We start from the raw sequence: 18,859 nt of genomic DNA, 5'->3' as shown, positions 1-18,859 counted from the left end.
CTGTTCTGTTCTTGGATTTTGACTTTCTCGCTTGACTTTCAATGTGCTTCAATAGATTAACCAGGCTACTCATTCCTTTTCTAGCTTATAGAGACATCCTGTCATATTCAGAAGATAATCCAATCTCATGAAACTGGCCTTAAAGTCCTCAATGATCTGGCCCCTTTCCTTTACTCGCTATGTTCTGTCACTCTGACCTTGTTTTACTTCCTTGCAGTCACCAAGCCCCTTTTCAGCTTGGGTGTCTTTTTTCCGTGAACACCTTCCCTGCTCTGATCTCCCAGGCACCACTCCTCCCCTCCCCCAGCTTGCCTTTGCATGGCTAACTCTTCTCCTTCGGTTCTCAGGTCAAATACTAACTCTTCAGAGATAATATCACCCATCCTCGTAGCTCAATTTAAAGCCCGCTTCCCCAATCCCAATCACTATCATGTTGACCTATGTTATTTCTTTCAATGTACCTATTACTGTCTAATATTATCTTATCTTTGAATGTGCTTACTTCTTTATTACTTGTTTCCCAGTATGATATGAACCAAGAGCTTTATTTGTTCTATTTCATTCTCACACTCCCAATTCCCAGTGGGGCCTGGCTCAGGAGAGCACCTATTAAGTATTGCTGAATTAAGGACCTTGTGATAGTTTCTCGTAATTTTTAACGCTGAGGGTAAATTCCTCAGGATTTCACTCCTTTCCCTACCCCCAACCTATGAATGACCTTTACTTTTGGCTTTTACACACCCGGTCTATTATCTCAAAAATACTGGTGGCTGCTGCTCGACCAGCGGCAAAGGCTTCCAAACAAGAAGATGCATTGCCAAGATTTAAAGCTCCTACTATTACACTGAGGAAGATCTGAAATGAGAAGAGATAAACATAGTTTTTATGTGTTTTTCTCAATTTGTAAATAGTATTAGCTTTTGAGCTATACATGTGAACTCGGAGATTTCAATCAACACAAAAGTGGTTAGAATAGTGATATGATAATTTGATTTATTATATAAAAGAAATTCTAATGTTTTGGGTTTTTTTTTCTGGTTAAAAGATCCCTGAAACAATAAAGATACTATGATTAGCTTGATTGTCCTAGAGACTGGTACATGTAATATATAATATAGATCTGCTACTGCTGCATTACTACATTACTGCTACTCATATCCTAGTTATTAGGATAACAATTGCTACCACTAGCAGTACTATAATATTACTAGCAATAATAATAACGATAATAATAAGTGTGTTTCTAAGTACTTTACCTGTATTACTTCATTTAATCCTTACAACAGATCTTACCGAAATGTATGGAGGTTATTTAACTAACCTTATGTCATGACATATATTAAATGGTAAAGCAGTATATGTTTTGTCTTGTTCTCAGGCTTCTCTGCTGGTGGCTGTATGCAGGTAGAGTGTCCAGGTTGCTCAGGTGCAGAGCTCAGGAGGCTATCCTTGCCTCTCCAACCCATCCATCTCATTAAGTTAGGTGAAGGTTACCTGACCATGATTAGATGTTCCTCCCAAAGAGCACTCTGTTTTTATCAGTGCTATTTATAAATGAATAGGCAATAAGGCAAATTCCTCGCATTGGTCTCTAGAAAGAGCGCAAGACCCTTTCCCGGCCTCCTTTCAACCACAGAATGATTGCCAGTCACATGACTTACAGGGAGGATGTTTCAATAACCACCCTCTGCTGGGGATTGCAGTTATTTGCTGAGCTAAAGGTTGACCCCTGCATGAATGTAGTCTTTTTCAAGGAATCAAATGATCTGTGGTGGTTTCCGTAAGCTGTGCTCTTCCCAGAGTCCCTCCCTGCTCTTTCTTTCATATGGCTGGACCATGAGGCATCTCAGAGACTCCCAGCCGTCTCCAGTAACCACTTCATTCCACACATCAGGATGATGTGGGTCAGCTCCCTCCTGACTTCTTGAATTTCTCACTCTATGTATGAGGACAAATTTCTTTCTTTATCTGTCCTTCTGTTCCTTTCCCTTAATTATGGTGAGTAGTTCCTTCTATGGGCAGATTACATAATCTTTCAAGTCCAGATTTCATTATCTATAACACAAAGATAATAATAACATATACTTCATGGGATTATTATGAGAATTAAATGAGATAATGCTTGTAAAGGTGATTAATCCAGTTCAGTTACATAAATAATTATGTAACTGATGATGATGAAAGAAGCAGAAGTCCATACTAAGGAAGTGATGATGGAATAGACAGAATTATAATTGTGGTGTAATTTGGGTAAAACCACCTTCATCCAAAGTCTTTCTACTTGAGCAAAAGAAGCCTTCCATATGTCCCAGATCAGGGGTCGGCAAATATTTTCTGTAAAAGGCCAGGTAGTAAATATTTTAAGCTTTTCCGGACACATGGGCTCTGAAGAAATTACTCAACTCTGCTATTGTCTATGGCTCTTAAGCAGCCATAGACAATATTAAACAAATGGATGTGGCCATGTTCCAATAAAACTTTATTTACAAAAATGGGCAGCAGGCTGGCTTTCGCTTGCAGTCTATAGTTTGCTGGCCCCTGGTCAGACTTCTAGACTGATTCATTATGGTCCTAAAGAAAGGTTTGGGGTCAAATCCTTGCTCAACCAGGCTTTGCAAGTATTTCCTCAAGCAAAGGTCTCTCTCGGGGTTCTCAGGGGAAGAATGAGTGAGATAGGACAAAGGTGTGCACCTAATACCTCACAAGAGCTAGTATACATCCCAATAGACATCATTTCTGACCCCAAATATCAGTCTTTAGCTCTGTGGACACTAGTATGGGAAAAGGGAGAGCAAGAAGGACCGCTGGGGTAGTATTTATCTGTGTGCTGTGCTGGAGAAAAGGGGTATCTGTGGCTTCTTGGAAGACAGATCCAGAGGCAGAAAAATAGAGGTTAATGGGTCAGGCCCCAGCGTCATAGAGACTAGTGTCTAAATTCCACTCTGGGCCGCTTGGCACGTCTTTTCAACCTCATAGCTCCCTTTCATTTTATGGTAGTATAATGACATCAATTATAGAATGAAGTTGTGAGTATTATATATGGTAAATTTATTAAATACTTCACCCAGTGCTTCTTCACACCTTGTACACACTAAATAATGTTACTCTCTACTACTGCTATTATTTCTTATTGTTGGGTCCTGAAACTTAACAGGAGAGTAAAAGAGCAGCCTTTTATACCATTCAGTTCCCTTTCATCTTTTTTTCCCTGTAGATCAGAGTGTGTTTTTGTCTCTGTACGTGTGATACTAATTACAGTTATTTACGTGAACTACTTACCATTTATGCTCAATTACCATACAGGCAATAATGATTTTGTGCATCACAAAATGTGTTAGATTAACCTAAGTGTTAATTAGTTTTGTGAATTAAAACACTAAATTCAGCTCATTCCTGCTCAGATTTCATAGTTTGCTACTCAAAAGTATGGCCAAAAAGGTATGTGCACATGTGAGCAAAAGAGAGAGGAAAGGAGAGAGAGAGAGAGAGAGAGAGAGAGAGAGAGAGAGAGAGAAACAATCAATGATTATACTTTTAAAGGATGTTTCTCACCATTCCAAAGAAAAATGTCTTAATGTGTAAGAGGAAGCTTGCTGGAAGAAGTCAGGAATAAAAGGTGAGTTAATGATTGATGACTAAAATGTTAGAGACACATAGTATGCCATGTCTGCACATAGTAATGAGTCAAGAAATATCCATTGAAAGAATTATTTACAGAAGGTGTAGAATAGCCCACAGTCCAACTGGCAGGAAACTTGAAGGTGTCAACTGTTAAATTAGTTAAATAAGAAAGCTATTAGATTGAGGTGATTTTAATGCCATGGTAGCCTACATAAGCAAATCAAAATCTAGCTTGAAATACCTGAAGGTTAAGAAATCAAAATCTAAAGACAACCAACCACAAATAGCCAATTAGGCTTTCCCAAACACGACAACTGTTTCAGCAATAGCCAACCAAATAATTTCCTTGCTTTGCTTCCACCTTTGTAAAAGTCTTTCGCCTTGCTCTTGTCAGTGAAGCCTTTCTAACAACTTCTGTTTTGGCACTGCCTAATTGGTATTATTTTTGCTCAAATAAACACCTATAATTTTTTATATGCCTTAGTTTACCTTTTAAGAGAACCATAAAATTGGTTCTTGCTAGAGAGAGAGTTACCAAGGGTTTTTTTTTTTTAATTCAGTGTTTTGAATTGGAATCATGTATTATTTAATTTTCAATTTACCAATTTATTTTTCCCTCTATTATACGTGCCCTCCTCTCTCCTCTCCTTGCAGGCATAAAATGAAAGGATGTCTTTTCTCAACTCATGCCCTTCTGTAGAATGAGCAGATATAAGCAGCTGGGACTAGAGTCAACTACTGGTATCTCTAGCTTGGTAATGTTGAAAGTTCCTAAGAGTCATTAGATCAATAAAGATAAGGGAATTTATAGACATATTTCAGACCTGTAATATAGTCACTAGATTTTTAAATGTGCAAAGCTATATTAAAGTTAAGAAGTGGGTAAATAACAATAATATAACATTTTCCATCTACATACCATCTCTTTAAGGTTTACAAAACACTGTAACATGTATTATCATATTTAATTTTTTAATAATGTTTAAGTGATGACAACTGTTCATCTTGCAAAGAAGAACTGAATTTTAAAATATTGCTTAATATTTTATGCTGTTAATGAAATAAAGTCAGTGGCTTAGAATGATTATGTTTTGACCTCTGATAATCTATTATTTCTATTTGCAAATAAAATTTCCATTCCATCTTTCCTAGAAACACATTTAAATTAAAGCAGTAAATCTCAAATTGCAGGCTTTCAGCCCCCAAATTTCTGGTATACATGATTTTTGTTTGTTTAATTGGTGCCTGGCCTACCTAGAATCTGGAACCAAAATATTTTATTTAAGAATAATATATGAAACCACTTCCCATCTCTACGCCTTTTAAAATAAGATAATTAAATAATTAATAGGCCAAATGAAACACCCTGGCCTCAGTGTGAGTGTGGGAAGGAGTAGAAACAAATGTCAATAAATGCAAATGTTCAATTTCATTCAAGTGCTCTGAAGGAAAAGATTACTAAGCCATGTAAGAGAATAAAAAATTGGATCAGCATGGAAGACCTGGCTGTGGAAGTGTCATTCATCTGAGAATCTGAACAATGACAAGAGTCCTGCTTTAACAGGAGGGACCATAAGCTAAGCAGAGTGAACAGGAGGAAGCACATTCCCTGACCCCAAACATACCTGGTAACTCTGCTATTCACTGTCAAGGTTCCCTGTCTTCTACTTTATAGCACATTTCCGTTTGCCATTATGCATTTATGTAATTATTTGTTTATTGCTTATCTTCCCTACTAATCTATAAATTCCATAAGGGTGAAGATGACATTTCTTTTGCTCACTATCAAATCCCCTGCACTTTGTATGTATCTGGCATATAGTAGATTTTCAGTAATTAATTCTTGAAAGAACAATTGAAAAGATATTGAAAATTAAAGGAGCTACAGCATGACTATAGCACAAGTGAGTAATAAAATACGATTGTACTTATTACTTGTTCAGTTGAGGATATTATCAAACTGGTATTCTAGTAACTCATTGTGTTTCACAAATAGTACTTATCTTGTACTATTATTGAGCTCAAATACATGAGCTGTTAATTTTTAGCTCAGAAATCACAATTTCCATGGCATATTATCTTTTGGACTCGGTCAGAAAATCATTGTTTTACAGCTATAAAATCTTCATTTAAATGAAAATCATTAAATCGCTGGTCTTGTAAGTTCAAATGCTCGGCTTCCCTTTACTAGAGATTATATAAGCATTGCTTGTTTCTGCAGATGGACTCCATAAAATCATTGATGCTTTCCTCCCTCAGACACTAAAGGAATAAACTAAATGCCTTAACTGTGGTTTTTCTAAGATACTAGCAGGAAATATTATGTGTGGGTCATCAGGATCAAAGTACCTGGACAAGGGTTCCTGCTGTATATTCTCCATCATCCAGGACAAGTTTGGAGCCATACCAGAAGGCCAGTCCATAACAGAAGAAGATGAGACACCACATGAATCCAGTAAAGAATCCCATCACTATCCCTTTTCTAATTCCCCAACGCTGCGCAAACACAAGATTTTTCTCATACCTGTGAAGAGAAAACATTTGAGTCTATTTCAGAAGCAGCAGTTGCAACTCAAGTTAGAATGTTTAAAACAGATCACAATGCAGTGGTTTTCCTCAATGATTATAAAATCACCCAAACACAGAGCAGCTTTAGGGAAAAAAACAAAACAAAGCAAAACTTATAACTTCTGCTTAGTTATTTAAAGTTTGTTTCAACCTGGTGATGAAATGTGTTGAAGGGATGATGCTTAACGAAGCCTCATAGTTGATTATTTCTTGAAGGAGTACAGTGGATTAAGCTGTGCCCCAAAGAGAAAAAAAAATACACAAATGTTTGGACACAAGGGATCCAGTACTATTTGCGATTGAATTGTTTTATTAAATTGCATGACATGCTTTCTATCAAAAAACAATGCAACTGTTTTCGTCCTAGGTTTGAAACTAGCGTTCGCACCAACTCATCTACATATACTAACCCTTCTTCCCTGTGACCAAGAATGCTCTGTTGTAACATGACTGGTCCATAGCCATGGGACATGGGATTATGTGGAAATTCAATCCAAATGCTAAATTTCAGTAATTCTATGATTTAGCCATTAATGGTGGACATTGCCTTAAAGCTCAGATATTCTGTAACTGGCTTCCTATGTCTCAAAAAATAAATTAATAGAGAACTTTCAACATTTCATAGGACAAAACTGAATCCTATTCTCTTTTTTATTTGGTGAATTTGCTAGCAATTGAGAATAACATAGTCATTTTAGATCTACAACACATGAAATAAAAGCTTGATTAAGTTGGTGGTTATTTTATAAAATCAGTACCTAGCACATGGTAAGCACTCAATACGTGCTAAATAAATGGAAAAATAAATGAAATCCATTTTTGACAACTATATTGTTTTGGTCATTTAGGTTTTTTTTTTTTTCTTTGAGAATTAGTCTCCTAGAATGATGATCCATATATACCAATGCTAAATTTGACTAAATCAAAATTTTATCAGACTTAACAAAGAGTATGTAGTACATTAGCTAAATAAAACATACTAAATAAAAAGTGTCAAATAAAAATGTGTGGTATTATGTTTTAGATGGTAGACTTTTCTTCAATGGCATCAAACGATGTTATAGACTGTCATGCAGTATGTAGTATGTATATATACACCCCATCAGAGTTTGAAATATCTAACCTAACATGGCTTTCTAAAAATTACCAATTATAACATCTTCAGAAACACATAACTAAAGGCTTGAGAGTCTTTGCAGTGCTTTGATCAATATAATTACTCTGTTTAGCTACCTCTTGAACTAAATCTCCCTCAGGGTATCATGTACAAAATGGGGAAGGTTCAGGGTAATGTGTGGATCGATGAAATTCAAATACGTGGCAGACGTTTCAATTAACCGACCTTTCAACCTCTCTTTTCTCACCACCAAAAGCAGCCACTGTTCGAATGGATGAAATAACTTCATCAGCCACTGCCCCTGCTTTGGCATAGGCTTTCAATTCATGCTCAGTAAACTTGGACACGCTCTAAAATCCAAAAGAAGAAAATAAAATGTGAAGACTAGGTAATTAGGTAAATTCTGTCTGTCACTCAGGGATTCTTTTAGGAGAGTAAACAAGTGGCATGGTTTAATATAAGACTAGATTCTCACTGTAACGGCATTTACTGAGGAATGAATTTGGTCCAAGTTTGTTAAGCTCCATCCACGGATGTTTGTTGACATACCAAAATGACTGCACTAAGCATCAGCCTCAAACACCCTCTCACAAAATAAATCCCAAACAGGGAATTCTGTGAGACCACAGTGTTTCAGTCTACAGCAATGAAGTTTTCAAGTCAACCATACCACGTTTCATTGCTATCAGCCAAAGGCCATTGCACAATTCACAGACAAACATTAGAGGCAAAAACCAGAGGCCAATCAATGCAGGCATCATGTTACTCAGAATATAGAATGAGAGAGAGATACTGAGCATGCAAAGATATGATGCTACAGAGGCATTCCATAGGAGAAAGCTCCAGGTAAATATTACACTATTTTGACTCAACTATAGGGGCTCGACTATCTACCTTTGCTTTTTAGAAAAGGAAATAAAAAAGACACCACACTTAATAATAAACAACTTACTTTTTCTAAAATTGGACTTGGATTGAGTCTTAGAATTAACTACCAAAGAAATCCCTGGCCCAGATGAAGAAACAAGGGGGGAACAGCAAATATAGAAAATAAACTCTAGAAACTTTAAAAATATATAGTACCCAGACTAAGAGGGTTTATCTTCCAAGTTTTCCCAAACCATCAGCCACAAAACTTTTAAAGTCTTAAATAGAATTCTAAGATATAAAATAGGTAAAAGAAGTATTTTATTACAGCATATTTATTTCATAAGTTCACATTTTATAAAAGGTTTGTGAATTGAAAAGGCAACAATAAGAGAAGTGAGGCTATTTTCATCAGCATTAAAATTTGGGCATTATGAATAACACTGTGGTTTTTACCACAGTTCTTTTCCAGTTTATTTCAGAAATATGTGCTGGCAGCACAGTAATGAAAAATTAAGTAGTTGTGAATGTTATCAGTTTTTTTTTGTAATGGCACATTAAGCAATCTCAGGATACTTCAATTGAACTGATACAGGAGCTTAAAAGGTGTGGTTTGGGAAATATCTAACAATTGCTCATGTTTCTCATCGTAAGTATAAAAGTCAGTCAAAGGCAAACAAAACCCACAATAGCATCCAGTGTGCCATTTATTGCCTCTCCACCTTTCTTTCTTCTGGTATTAAATTGAGCCTCGTGAAGTGGCTTGTATCATTTTACACGAACATGCACAGACTTGAATTCAAGAAGAAACCAGTGCACAGCTACCACTTTCCAAGTCAGAAGCTGAAATAGGGGCACTGAGGCAAGAAAAACCGTGCTCTGAGCCTACTTAAAACTAAGTTAGCCAGGCTACCTGGTTGGTCTCCAACATGTTAAAATGTGATATAAGATCCATTTGAATATGAATATTAATCTAGCATGGGTTTGAAGAAAGAGATTAAATGTATTGGAAGAGAGAAAAAAAAATCTGAATCCAATGTTAGCAGAATCCTCACAGGGCCTCCCTGGAAACTGAGGCTCCCTGGAGTGCAGCTAGAAAGCATTTGGTAGGAAAGACTGTTGGAACATTTGCATGATATGGTGGATTGAAAAACAATAAAAGCTAATATCTCTTTAGTAATGAATTCTGTACCAGATGCTGGGCTAAGCGCGTACCATGGATTATGCTTTGAATCATCACAATGACTTTGGGAGGTATTATCCTTGTTTTTAAGATGAGGAAACTTAAGTTTTGAGGGGTTAAACATGTCTTTCTTGAGCCAGGTGAAGAGCCAGGTAGTGACCTAGTTAAGTGAAATGAGCTCTTTGCTATTTTCACTCTGTTATCACCTGGGAAATGTTTGAATAGTATAGTTAGTGGATTGTAGAGAATATTTTTGCTAGAAAATATCATCATGGAGATTGGTACCTGTTGCTCAATGATGTGAGCTTTTCATTTGAATTCTACTCTCATTTATGGCGAATTATTAGTGTGCCTGTGTCTGATCCTATGACCTGCTATCTAATGCGGCTGCTCTAAAAGTAAGATATAATAATTTTTCAATTCTTGGTTTGTTTGTTTTCTTTTTAACTTGAATGACCCAAAATTCCTACTCCTACATTTTTTCTTGACCTGCATACTTGGAAAATGGAGACTATTGGGAAACTGTTCAGAATGGGTCAGGCAACCTCTCTCTGCAGCTGCTCACATGAAATGGAGAACACAGCTGTGATTGCAGAAATCTCTTTTATGTGCTTGTTACTGACTTGGGTATGTTTGTTGGACATTTTGGAGGGGAGAGTCTGAGCTTGAGAGACCATGGAAAGCAATAGACATATTGGAGAGTGAGTGGAAATTTGGATTTTGGCTCCTTTGAAGTTGAATCCTATTGAATCCTAGCTGTGCGGTCTCAGACAAGTAAGTCCCTGTACCTTACAGAGCCTTGATTTCTTATATTTAAAATGGCATTAATACTTTATAAGACTGTTGTAAAAATTAGAGATAATGTGTATGAACCTCCTCATAGTGCCAGGCAAAATAGTAAATGCTCAATACATGTAGCTGTTATTGTTATTACTATAATAATATTTATGATCTTGTTATCTTTAATCCTTAATTTATGAAATGTCACTTGATACTGAGGAATAATTTATCAAAATAGTAATAAAGATGTTGACTAAATATACTTAGGAGAAGAGTCTCAAGCTTATATTTTTGGCTCTTTCTCAGAGCAAATGTCTTCTCATGGAGAGAAATGAGAAGACATTCTTACCAGACCAATGATGGCTGCTCCAATCGCAATGAGAGGGCTGACAGAGATAATGACCAAGGTCAGTTTCCAACCCTGGTAAAATCCCAGCAGGAACCCACAGATGCTTGTGGTCATGCGCTGAATGAAAATGGCCATTTGGTCGGCAATGGCATCATTAATTTTATTAATATCACTAGAAACAAGAGAGGCTTTGATCACTAAAATGGAATTTGGTCAATTCAAATGTCTTGCTGAGAAACCTCAGTCTTTCCCTTTTAAATACTCCCATCTTGTGCCCCATTGCCCTTGGGAAACATAACTGACTCTCACATCTTGGAAACTTAGCTGCAGCTTGGGAGATCATCAAGCCTCCCCCCTCATAGCTAAGTAAGTTTGTCCTTGTTCCAGTTTTCCTAACTGGTGTTCATTAAACTTTGACAAAGACTTTTGGAAACCATCCTATGTGTCTCTTTCTTTTTTATAGCTAATATTTTTGGTCTGCCCTAAAGAGCCCTTCTTTCCTTCTTTATACTTGCTAAGTCCTTTCGGCCTCAAGATTCTACTCCCATATCACCTAATTCATAAAAATATAATTCCCCAGAAAGATGTAACATTGTCCTCCCTGTGTTCCATAGCAATGTAATTAATCTGTAAATGTGTGTATGTGTATGTAATTATTGCATTCTACTTATAAACAGTAAAGAATAGTGGTAAAGAATAGCATAGACTCTGGAGCCAGACTCTGAATTTAAACACTAGCTTTTCTGGGTCTAGTTACTTAACCTCACTGTGCCTCAATTTCCTCATTTGTAAAATAGGGATAATGACACACCCTACCTCCATGGGTAGTAATGAGGGTTTGCTAATATATGTAGAGCATGTAAAATAGGCTTACAATATATTAAGCAATCAATATGTGTTTGCTCTGATTATTAATTTACTTGCACCTTTTATCCTCCTACTAGGCTATGAATTCCTTGAGATTAGTTCTGTGGTTTATCTTTATGCCTTGCATAGAGTAATTGCTCCAGAATATTGGTTGAATATAGTTAAATTAAATTTACATTCCTGGGGACATTCCCATAATTTCCTGTCCAAATGGAAAAAATAGGGCTCAGGACTTGAGAGGAAAAAAGGACCTAAGACGTTACCTAGAAATTAGACAATTGTATTCTAGCAAGGTTATTTATCTGTTCAAGGTCATAGTAAGTAAGAGGCAGAATGAATGCTAGAATCCAAGGGCCCCAATATTCAGTCTGCTTTTATTTTCACTACACTACACATTACCTTTCATGGGACTTCGACGTTTTATTTAATAGGATTCAACTGGCTTTAATTACTCGGGCTCGTTCAGAATTATTGAGGGAGCTATTAATGATCTAAACTAATATTTAGGTATAAACTGGATTTAAGTCCAGTTTTTTAGTTTGAATCTTTCTTAAACTACTATGGACTGTTTTGTTTTTGTTTTCATGTGCAGAAATTACCTCAACAGATAAAGCAAAATAATTTGTTCTAATTGTATTGTTTTCCTTATAGATACCTAGACTGTTACACTGTTACATCCTTCACTTTCTTTTTTTGAGGCCAAATAACCTTACATTTTAAAACTCTCTTCTGTAATACTTTGTTTCTAATATTTTAATCAAGGGCCTACAAACCATATTGTAATATCCTGGCTTTCAATTTACACTGATCATATTTGACAAAGTATTACCTATGAAAAAGTCATGCTTAAAAAGCCTAACTGAAGAGATAAAACATACCAAAAGTAACTGAAAATGTTTCCACTTGTTATTTAATTTAGAAATGTGTTTTATTATCAAAAAATCATACATACATTAAAACATCCTACCAGCCACTCACTCAGAAAATCTTGTATTCAGCTCTCCCACTGAATTGCAGTCAAACCATCCTATGTCCATTCTCATTATTCTCCTAAAGTAAAATTTTCTCATTTTCTGTATTTGACGAGCTGAGGCAATTACCCAAAAGCATATCTGAAAATGGAGCAAGGAATGTTTAGCATTGCGATGTCAAAAATATTTGTTAATTCCTTCTCTATTCAGAAGAAAATATGTTCAGTACAACAGTTGAGAAAAGGAAGAACGTAATTCACAAAATGTCTCTTCTTGGCAACTAAAGTGTGAGCGCTGGCATCTGCTCCCACAGGTGGAAGTAAGTAGACAACTGTGAACAGGGAAGCCAGAAGATTTGGGTTTGAATCCAGCTCTGCCATTTTTGGACTTAACACTATTTTGCATACCACTTCTGAGTGAATTTTTCCCCTGAGAGGGCTGCCAATAAGCATTTATGCTGAGTTTTCAGGCTGTTGGCCAATGCTTTTCAGAGAAAGTAAGACAAAAATTATGTCCTAAGCAGGGAATCAGCTAAGAGTTATCCCAACCAAGCAAAACAAGCTTGTCATTAAAACTCTCAGTGTTAGAATGAAAAAAAATTGATGCATTTCTCTTTTTAACTAACACTAATTTCCTGGAATTCTTGAATGAATGGGGGGTAGGAAGGTTCATTATTTTTTTTTACACAGGAAGGCAAAAGATGAAATATTTTTCTTCCCTAACAGGGGTTAAGGCCCTTCCATAATTTAAATCTTGAATACGTTCTAGATTCAGTTTACAGAATTTGGGTTGAAATGCAGTTTGGTAATGAAGGAGGAAAAGAAAGTAAGATTTGCTTTCCTCCAACTCACTTTTATATTTTTGCCCAACTTTCTCCAAACCACACATTCTCTCTTTATAAACACATCCATAGGGTCTATTTGAGTTTAGAAGAGAGGGTGAAGCAGGGAGGGCAGCCAAGGACAGGATATTGAAACAAAGTCTTTTCTCTATCTCTAGACAAATGTTTATTACCTTTACCCCAACTGAGAGGAAGAATCCTTTCCGTTCCCTCATGCCCCACCCCCAAATAAAACTGTAATCCTTAGGACTCCTAAATAACTTAAAAGTTAAAGAGTACACTTAGCATTTTATTGTAATGTCTTTGAACCCCAATGTTGACCAAAAAATAAAATGATGGTGCTACTAACCTGAATATATCCTGTGATAAGCACAGCAACAGCGGTTCCAGCATAGTAACTGGCAAATTTGATCATTTCACTTTCAATGTCCAGCAACCTTCAAAAGAGGGGAAAATAATGTTACAATTCAAGCTCTCAAAAATTCCAGTTGTGAGTACAGAGGAATTTAAAAGATATGTATTATATGTTCCTATTATACATGGGTAAGGTATTTTATCTGTATAGAATTATAATCAATCCCAAATAAATTCTTAAATAGATTGCATGGTGCCAGTCACAGCAAAGATGCCTATCCTCTTCATTTTTATGCAGAGAGACGGTAAGTTTGTGAAATAATCAATTGGCAGTTGTTGGAAGCCAGGGGACCCTAGATGGCAGCCCAGTGCTCTGTCCACTGAGGCCCCTTTCACTTATGCTCGTAATGCAGTGATAGAGCAATCATAGTTACAGAAAAGTTTTTAAAAGCTGTACAGATGTCTAAAAGGACACAGGTACAGAATGTGTACTGTAAATCAGGAAGCTTACTGTTACCTCCTCTTAGAATCTAAGTCAGCTTTCAATTTCTCCATCTTAGAGTGACACTGTGAGAAATGTGTCACCTTCTCATAGAGGCAGAAAAACACTTTATTAGTGCAGTCTTTCTGCTGACTACAGTCCAGTAAGCTTCACTCTCCAGGGAAACTTCTAAGTCAAAAGCCAAAGAACTTGTGGAGAATAACAAGAAAACTCTACAGCATTTTCTCAGCACAACTATCATGCTCCAGCATAGGGTTTGGGATTGGCAAGGGCAAAGAGTGGAGGAAAAAATTATTCTGAAATTGCTCCTAGGATGCAAGGAATTTTATAATTAGAAAGTTAACGATTGATCGATGACAATTCTAACACTCAGAGACAAGCTAAATGTAATGGAGTTCATTTCCTTCAAAAATCGGAAAGCAGCATCGTCAACATAGATGCTCTCATCCCACATGCTTTCTGCTTTCTATCAGGACTTCCTTTTGTGACCCAAGCTTGACTTGTTCTCTCCCTCTACTGAACTTAGACCAAGCATGGAAGTATAATTTATTTAATTCAGAACAAACTATTATTCCATGACAGATTTTATTGCCATCTGGCACTATTACTCAATATCTTTTATATTTATGTTGAGTACATTATATATAAATATATATATAATTAATATTTATTTATATTTGTCTTGCTAGTAAATTGCAAGCTACTTGAGGCAAGGACTGGGTTAATCTGCTTGCTCACACTGCCTGAAGCCTAATACAATACCTTCCACGTGGTAGGTACTTAATAAGTGTTTCTTGATCTTGCTTTGACTTTCAAAATACTAATGAGGAAGGAAGATAAACTCTTTGGTCAACCCTTCTGAAAATCTCCAAACTAGCTAAGATGTCTATGTTTGCCACATTCCCAGTTTTTCATGGTGATTTAAGGGAACTCTGAGAATGAACTACACCTAGAAAATCATAAGCTTATATATAAATATCCACAATTAGAGCCCCTTACAAAAGCTAAGTATCTCTGTATAGGGTATATAATATTATAAATAAAGCCTTCTAATGTATAAAGGAATCCATACTCTTAGTTTTCTGTTTGTTAAATGAATTTGGGTGTCCAAAAACAGAAATCTGCATTTGTCCAGAAGTTTTACTTAGACTTCCTGTGGTGCATTCATTGAACAATCACTCTCTAAGCAGAGGTGATGAAATGCCTGTCATGAAAAATACAGCCGTCAGTCATAAACAAACCTATGTCGATTGAGAGTACTGAGCACTACGCCAGCCTCAGGATTTATTAGAGCAAAGTTTAGGAGAATTATGTCATTGCTGGGTGGTATGGATAAGGACATGTGTAGTTTATGATTCTTTTCACTCCTGAGGCATCCCAGAGATAAATGAGTAACTCATATATATTTTATTCTTGGGAAGGAAAAGTTATCAGAATTTTAGAGACTACTTGAGAATATTTCTGGGATAACAGGACAAAGCAATCAGAAAAACTGAGAGGAAGGAAAAGAGCAGGCGGGCTTATTTCCTTTGACTGTACATCAAATTCTTTATTATCTGCTTGGTGGAAAGCTCTTGTGATTATAAAATTATGAAAAGGATTTTATAAAGCGTGCAAGTGATTTGGACTACAGAATGGACACCATTTTTAATAGCAAAATCGACATATATCTATTTGAATAAATTAAGATTTCCCTGACTTATTTGTAGAAGAGAGAAGAGGGGAGTGAGATGACAATTAGAGGAAAAGGAAAGAGATATTTGAGAATTATTAATACATGAGATTTTTACCTTGATTTTTATAAAAAATAAATGCATCATAAAATCAAGTCACTCAATTTACACCTCAAGGTTTCAGATTGACTAAAGCCATTCGTTTTTCATTTAAAATACCTAGGAGGTCTTTATGACGAGGTGCATTAACAAGTTTTCCTTTCAATGATTCTCATGCACTGTGGACATGGTAGTACTGATACTTTGGAGTGAAGATCAGTGTCAGCTCTAAAGTAAGCATCACAAGCTGCCAAAAATATGTTCATGTCCTCGTGTTCGAGGGTTAGAGGCATTTCTAAATGCATGGGACATTAATCTATGTACAAATGGCTTATTGCTGGGTAAAGTTGCTAGAACATTCATACACAATGTTAGCACACTGCCAGAATAGCTCGATCTTCATTTCAGGCTCCACAATAATTTTTTTTTCACCCAGGAAGCTATTTGTCAATTTTTAATTAACCTTTTTATTTTGAGATAAATGTAGATTCACATGTGAGAATTAGCACAGAGAGCTTATGTGTGCCCTTTATCCAGTTTTCACCCAGTGGTTAACATCTTGCAAAACTAAAGGACAATATCATAACCAGGATGTTGACGTTGATATAATCAAAATCAGAATGTTCTCATCACGAGGATTCCTCACGTTGCCCTTCTATATTTACATATACTTTTGTCTGGCCTCTACTCCTCCTTTAACCCTGACTACCACTAATCTGTTCTCTATTGTCATAGTTTTATCATCTGAAGAATGTTATACAAATGGAATCACACAACATGTTAACTCATTCTATAAGGTCAGTGTTACCAGACCAAAAATAGACAAAGATATCATAAGAAAAAAAAAATACAGACCAATATCTCTTACAGATATAGACACAAAAATCCTACACTAAATACTAACAAATCAAATTTAGCAGCATATTCAAGTATTATACATTATGACCAAATGTGATTTATCCCAGGAATACAAAGGTGTTTCAACATAGGAAAATCAATTTAATCTACCATATCAATATTAAAATAGACAAAAACTACATGATTATCTGAATAGATGCAGAAGAAGCTTTTGACAAAATTCAATGTCCCTTAATGTTAAAAACACTCAACAACTAGAATTAGAATGAAACTTCCTCCATGTGATAAAGAACATCTATGAAAATATCACAACTAACATCACACTCATTGATGAAAAGCAAAATGTTTTCCTCCTAAGATCAGGAATAAGGAATGTGTGCACTCACTACTTTTATTCAACACTGAACTGGAGGTTTTGGCCAGAGTAATTAGGTAAGAAAATTAAATAAAAAGCATCCATGTAGAAAGGAAGAAGTATCATAATTTCTATTTGCAGATAACATGATCTTGTATGGAAAATCATAGAGTTCACTAAAAACTATTAGAACTAATAAATAGTTCAGCAAGGCAAGGTTGTATGATACAATGTTAATATATAAAAAATTATTATATTTCTATGCAGTAGCAATAAGCAAACTGAAAATGAAATTAAGGCAACAATTCTATTTATAATAGCATCAAAAAATAAAATACCAATAAATTTAACAAAAAAGTACAAAATTTATATTCTGAAAAATAGAAAATATTGTTGAAAGAAATACACAGAAAGACATCCATGTTCATTGATCATGACAATACTCTCCAAATTGGTTTACAGATTCAGTGCAATCCGTATGAAAATCCCAACTGACCCCTTTGTGGAAATCAAACAAACTGATCTTTAAATTCCTAAGAAAATTCAAGAGACCCAGAATAACCAAAACAATTTTGGAAAAGAAGAACAAAGTTAGTTGACTCACTTTCTAATTTCAAAACTTCCCATAAAACAGTAATCAAAATAGCATATAACTGGCATACAGACAGACATATAGTAGAATTAAAGGTCCAGAAATAAACCCTCACATTTATAGTAAATTGATTTTGGCAAGGATTCTGAGACTATTCAATGGGGAAAACATAGTCTTTCCAACAAATAGTGCTGAGACAACTGTCTAGCCCCGTGGAAATGAATCAGGTTGGGTCCCTACCTCACACCATATTCAAAAGTTTACTCAAAATGGAGCATAGGCCTAAATATAAGAGCAAAACTGTAAGACTTTTAAAACAAAACATAGATATAAATCTTTATTACCTCGGATTTGGCATTGGTTTTTTTAGGACACAAAAAATCACAATCAACAAAAGAAAAAATAGATAAACTGTATAACATTGAAATTAAAACTTTAGTACTTCAAAAATCACCATTAAGAGAGTGAAAAGACAACCCAAAGAATGAGAGAAAAATTTTGCAAATCATATATTTGATAAGAGACTTGTATCTAAAATATATAAAGAACACTAACTCAATAATAAAAAAACACATACCCAATTTTTAAATGGACAAATATTACAGGTATTTTTTTTTCAAAAAAAGTATAAATGGCCAATAACCACCTAAAAAGATACTCAACATCACTATTGATCAGGGAATTGCAAATGAAAACCAAAATGAGATACCATTTTGCACTCACTAGGATGGCTATTGTATTAGTTTTCTATGGCTGCTGTAACAAAAAAAAAAAAAATCACAAAATTTGTGTCTTAAAACCAGAAAATTTTATTTTATCACATTTCTGGAGGCCAGAAGCCTGAAATTAACTTCACTAGGTTGAAATTAAGGTGCCAACAGGGTTGTGCTAACTACATCTAAAGACCCTAGGGTAGAATCTGTGCCTTGCCTTTTCCAGCTTCTGTTAGCTGCTAACATTCCTTGGCTTGTGACATCATTTCAATCTCCTCCTCTGTGGTCATTTTGCCGCTCCTCTTCTCTCTACAGCCAAATCTCCCACTGCCTCCCTTTTAGTAACTGTCCCTTTTAAGAACACTTGTGATTACATTTATGGTTCATCTGGATAACCCAGTATAATTCCCATCCCAAAATCTTCAGCTTAATTGGATCTGCATAGACTCTTTTTTCCACATAAGGTAATATTTGTAGATTCTAGAGATTAGGACCTGAATATCTTGGGAGTGGCATTATTTAGCCTACTAGAGCTACTATCAAAATATA

At 35.6% G+C, this 18,859-nt stretch overlaps 1 protein-coding gene across 6 annotated transcripts in view; it reads right to left on the bottom strand.

The window, feature by feature from the left end:
• Positions 1-18,859, bottom strand: part of ABCB11 (ATP binding cassette subfamily B member 11) — an 84,186-nt gene that overhangs the window by 47,020 nt on the left and 18,307 nt on the right. For 5 of the 6 annotated variants that reach the window (XM_016165411.2, XM_016165413.2, XM_016165416.2 and 2 more), the window contains 6 exons: positions 13,514-13,601; positions 12,331-12,464; positions 10,486-10,657; positions 7,532-7,656; positions 5,971-6,145; positions 742-855 (listed from right to left, as the gene is read on the bottom strand). In XM_016165411.2, coding sequence (XP_016020897.2) covers positions 742-855; positions 5,971-6,145; positions 7,532-7,656; positions 10,486-10,657; positions 12,331-12,464; positions 13,514-13,601 — 808 coding nt within the window. Of the gene's footprint in view, positions 1-741; positions 856-5,970; positions 6,146-7,531; positions 7,657-10,485; positions 10,658-12,330; positions 12,465-13,513; positions 13,602-18,859 lie in introns of those variants that run through there. The other variant, XM_016165415.2, reaches the window with a different exon arrangement.

The sequence above is a fragment of the Rousettus aegyptiacus genome, unplaced genomic scaffold (genome assembly GCF_014176215.1).
Source record: "Rousettus aegyptiacus isolate mRouAeg1 unplaced genomic scaffold, mRouAeg1.p scaffold_m13_p_2, whole genome shotgun sequence".
In the NCBI taxonomy this organism is placed as follows: domain Eukaryota; kingdom Metazoa; phylum Chordata; class Mammalia; order Chiroptera; family Pteropodidae; genus Rousettus; species Rousettus aegyptiacus.
Note: the sequence above shows the minus strand (reverse complement) of the source record. Positions and strands in the feature narration are given on the sequence as shown.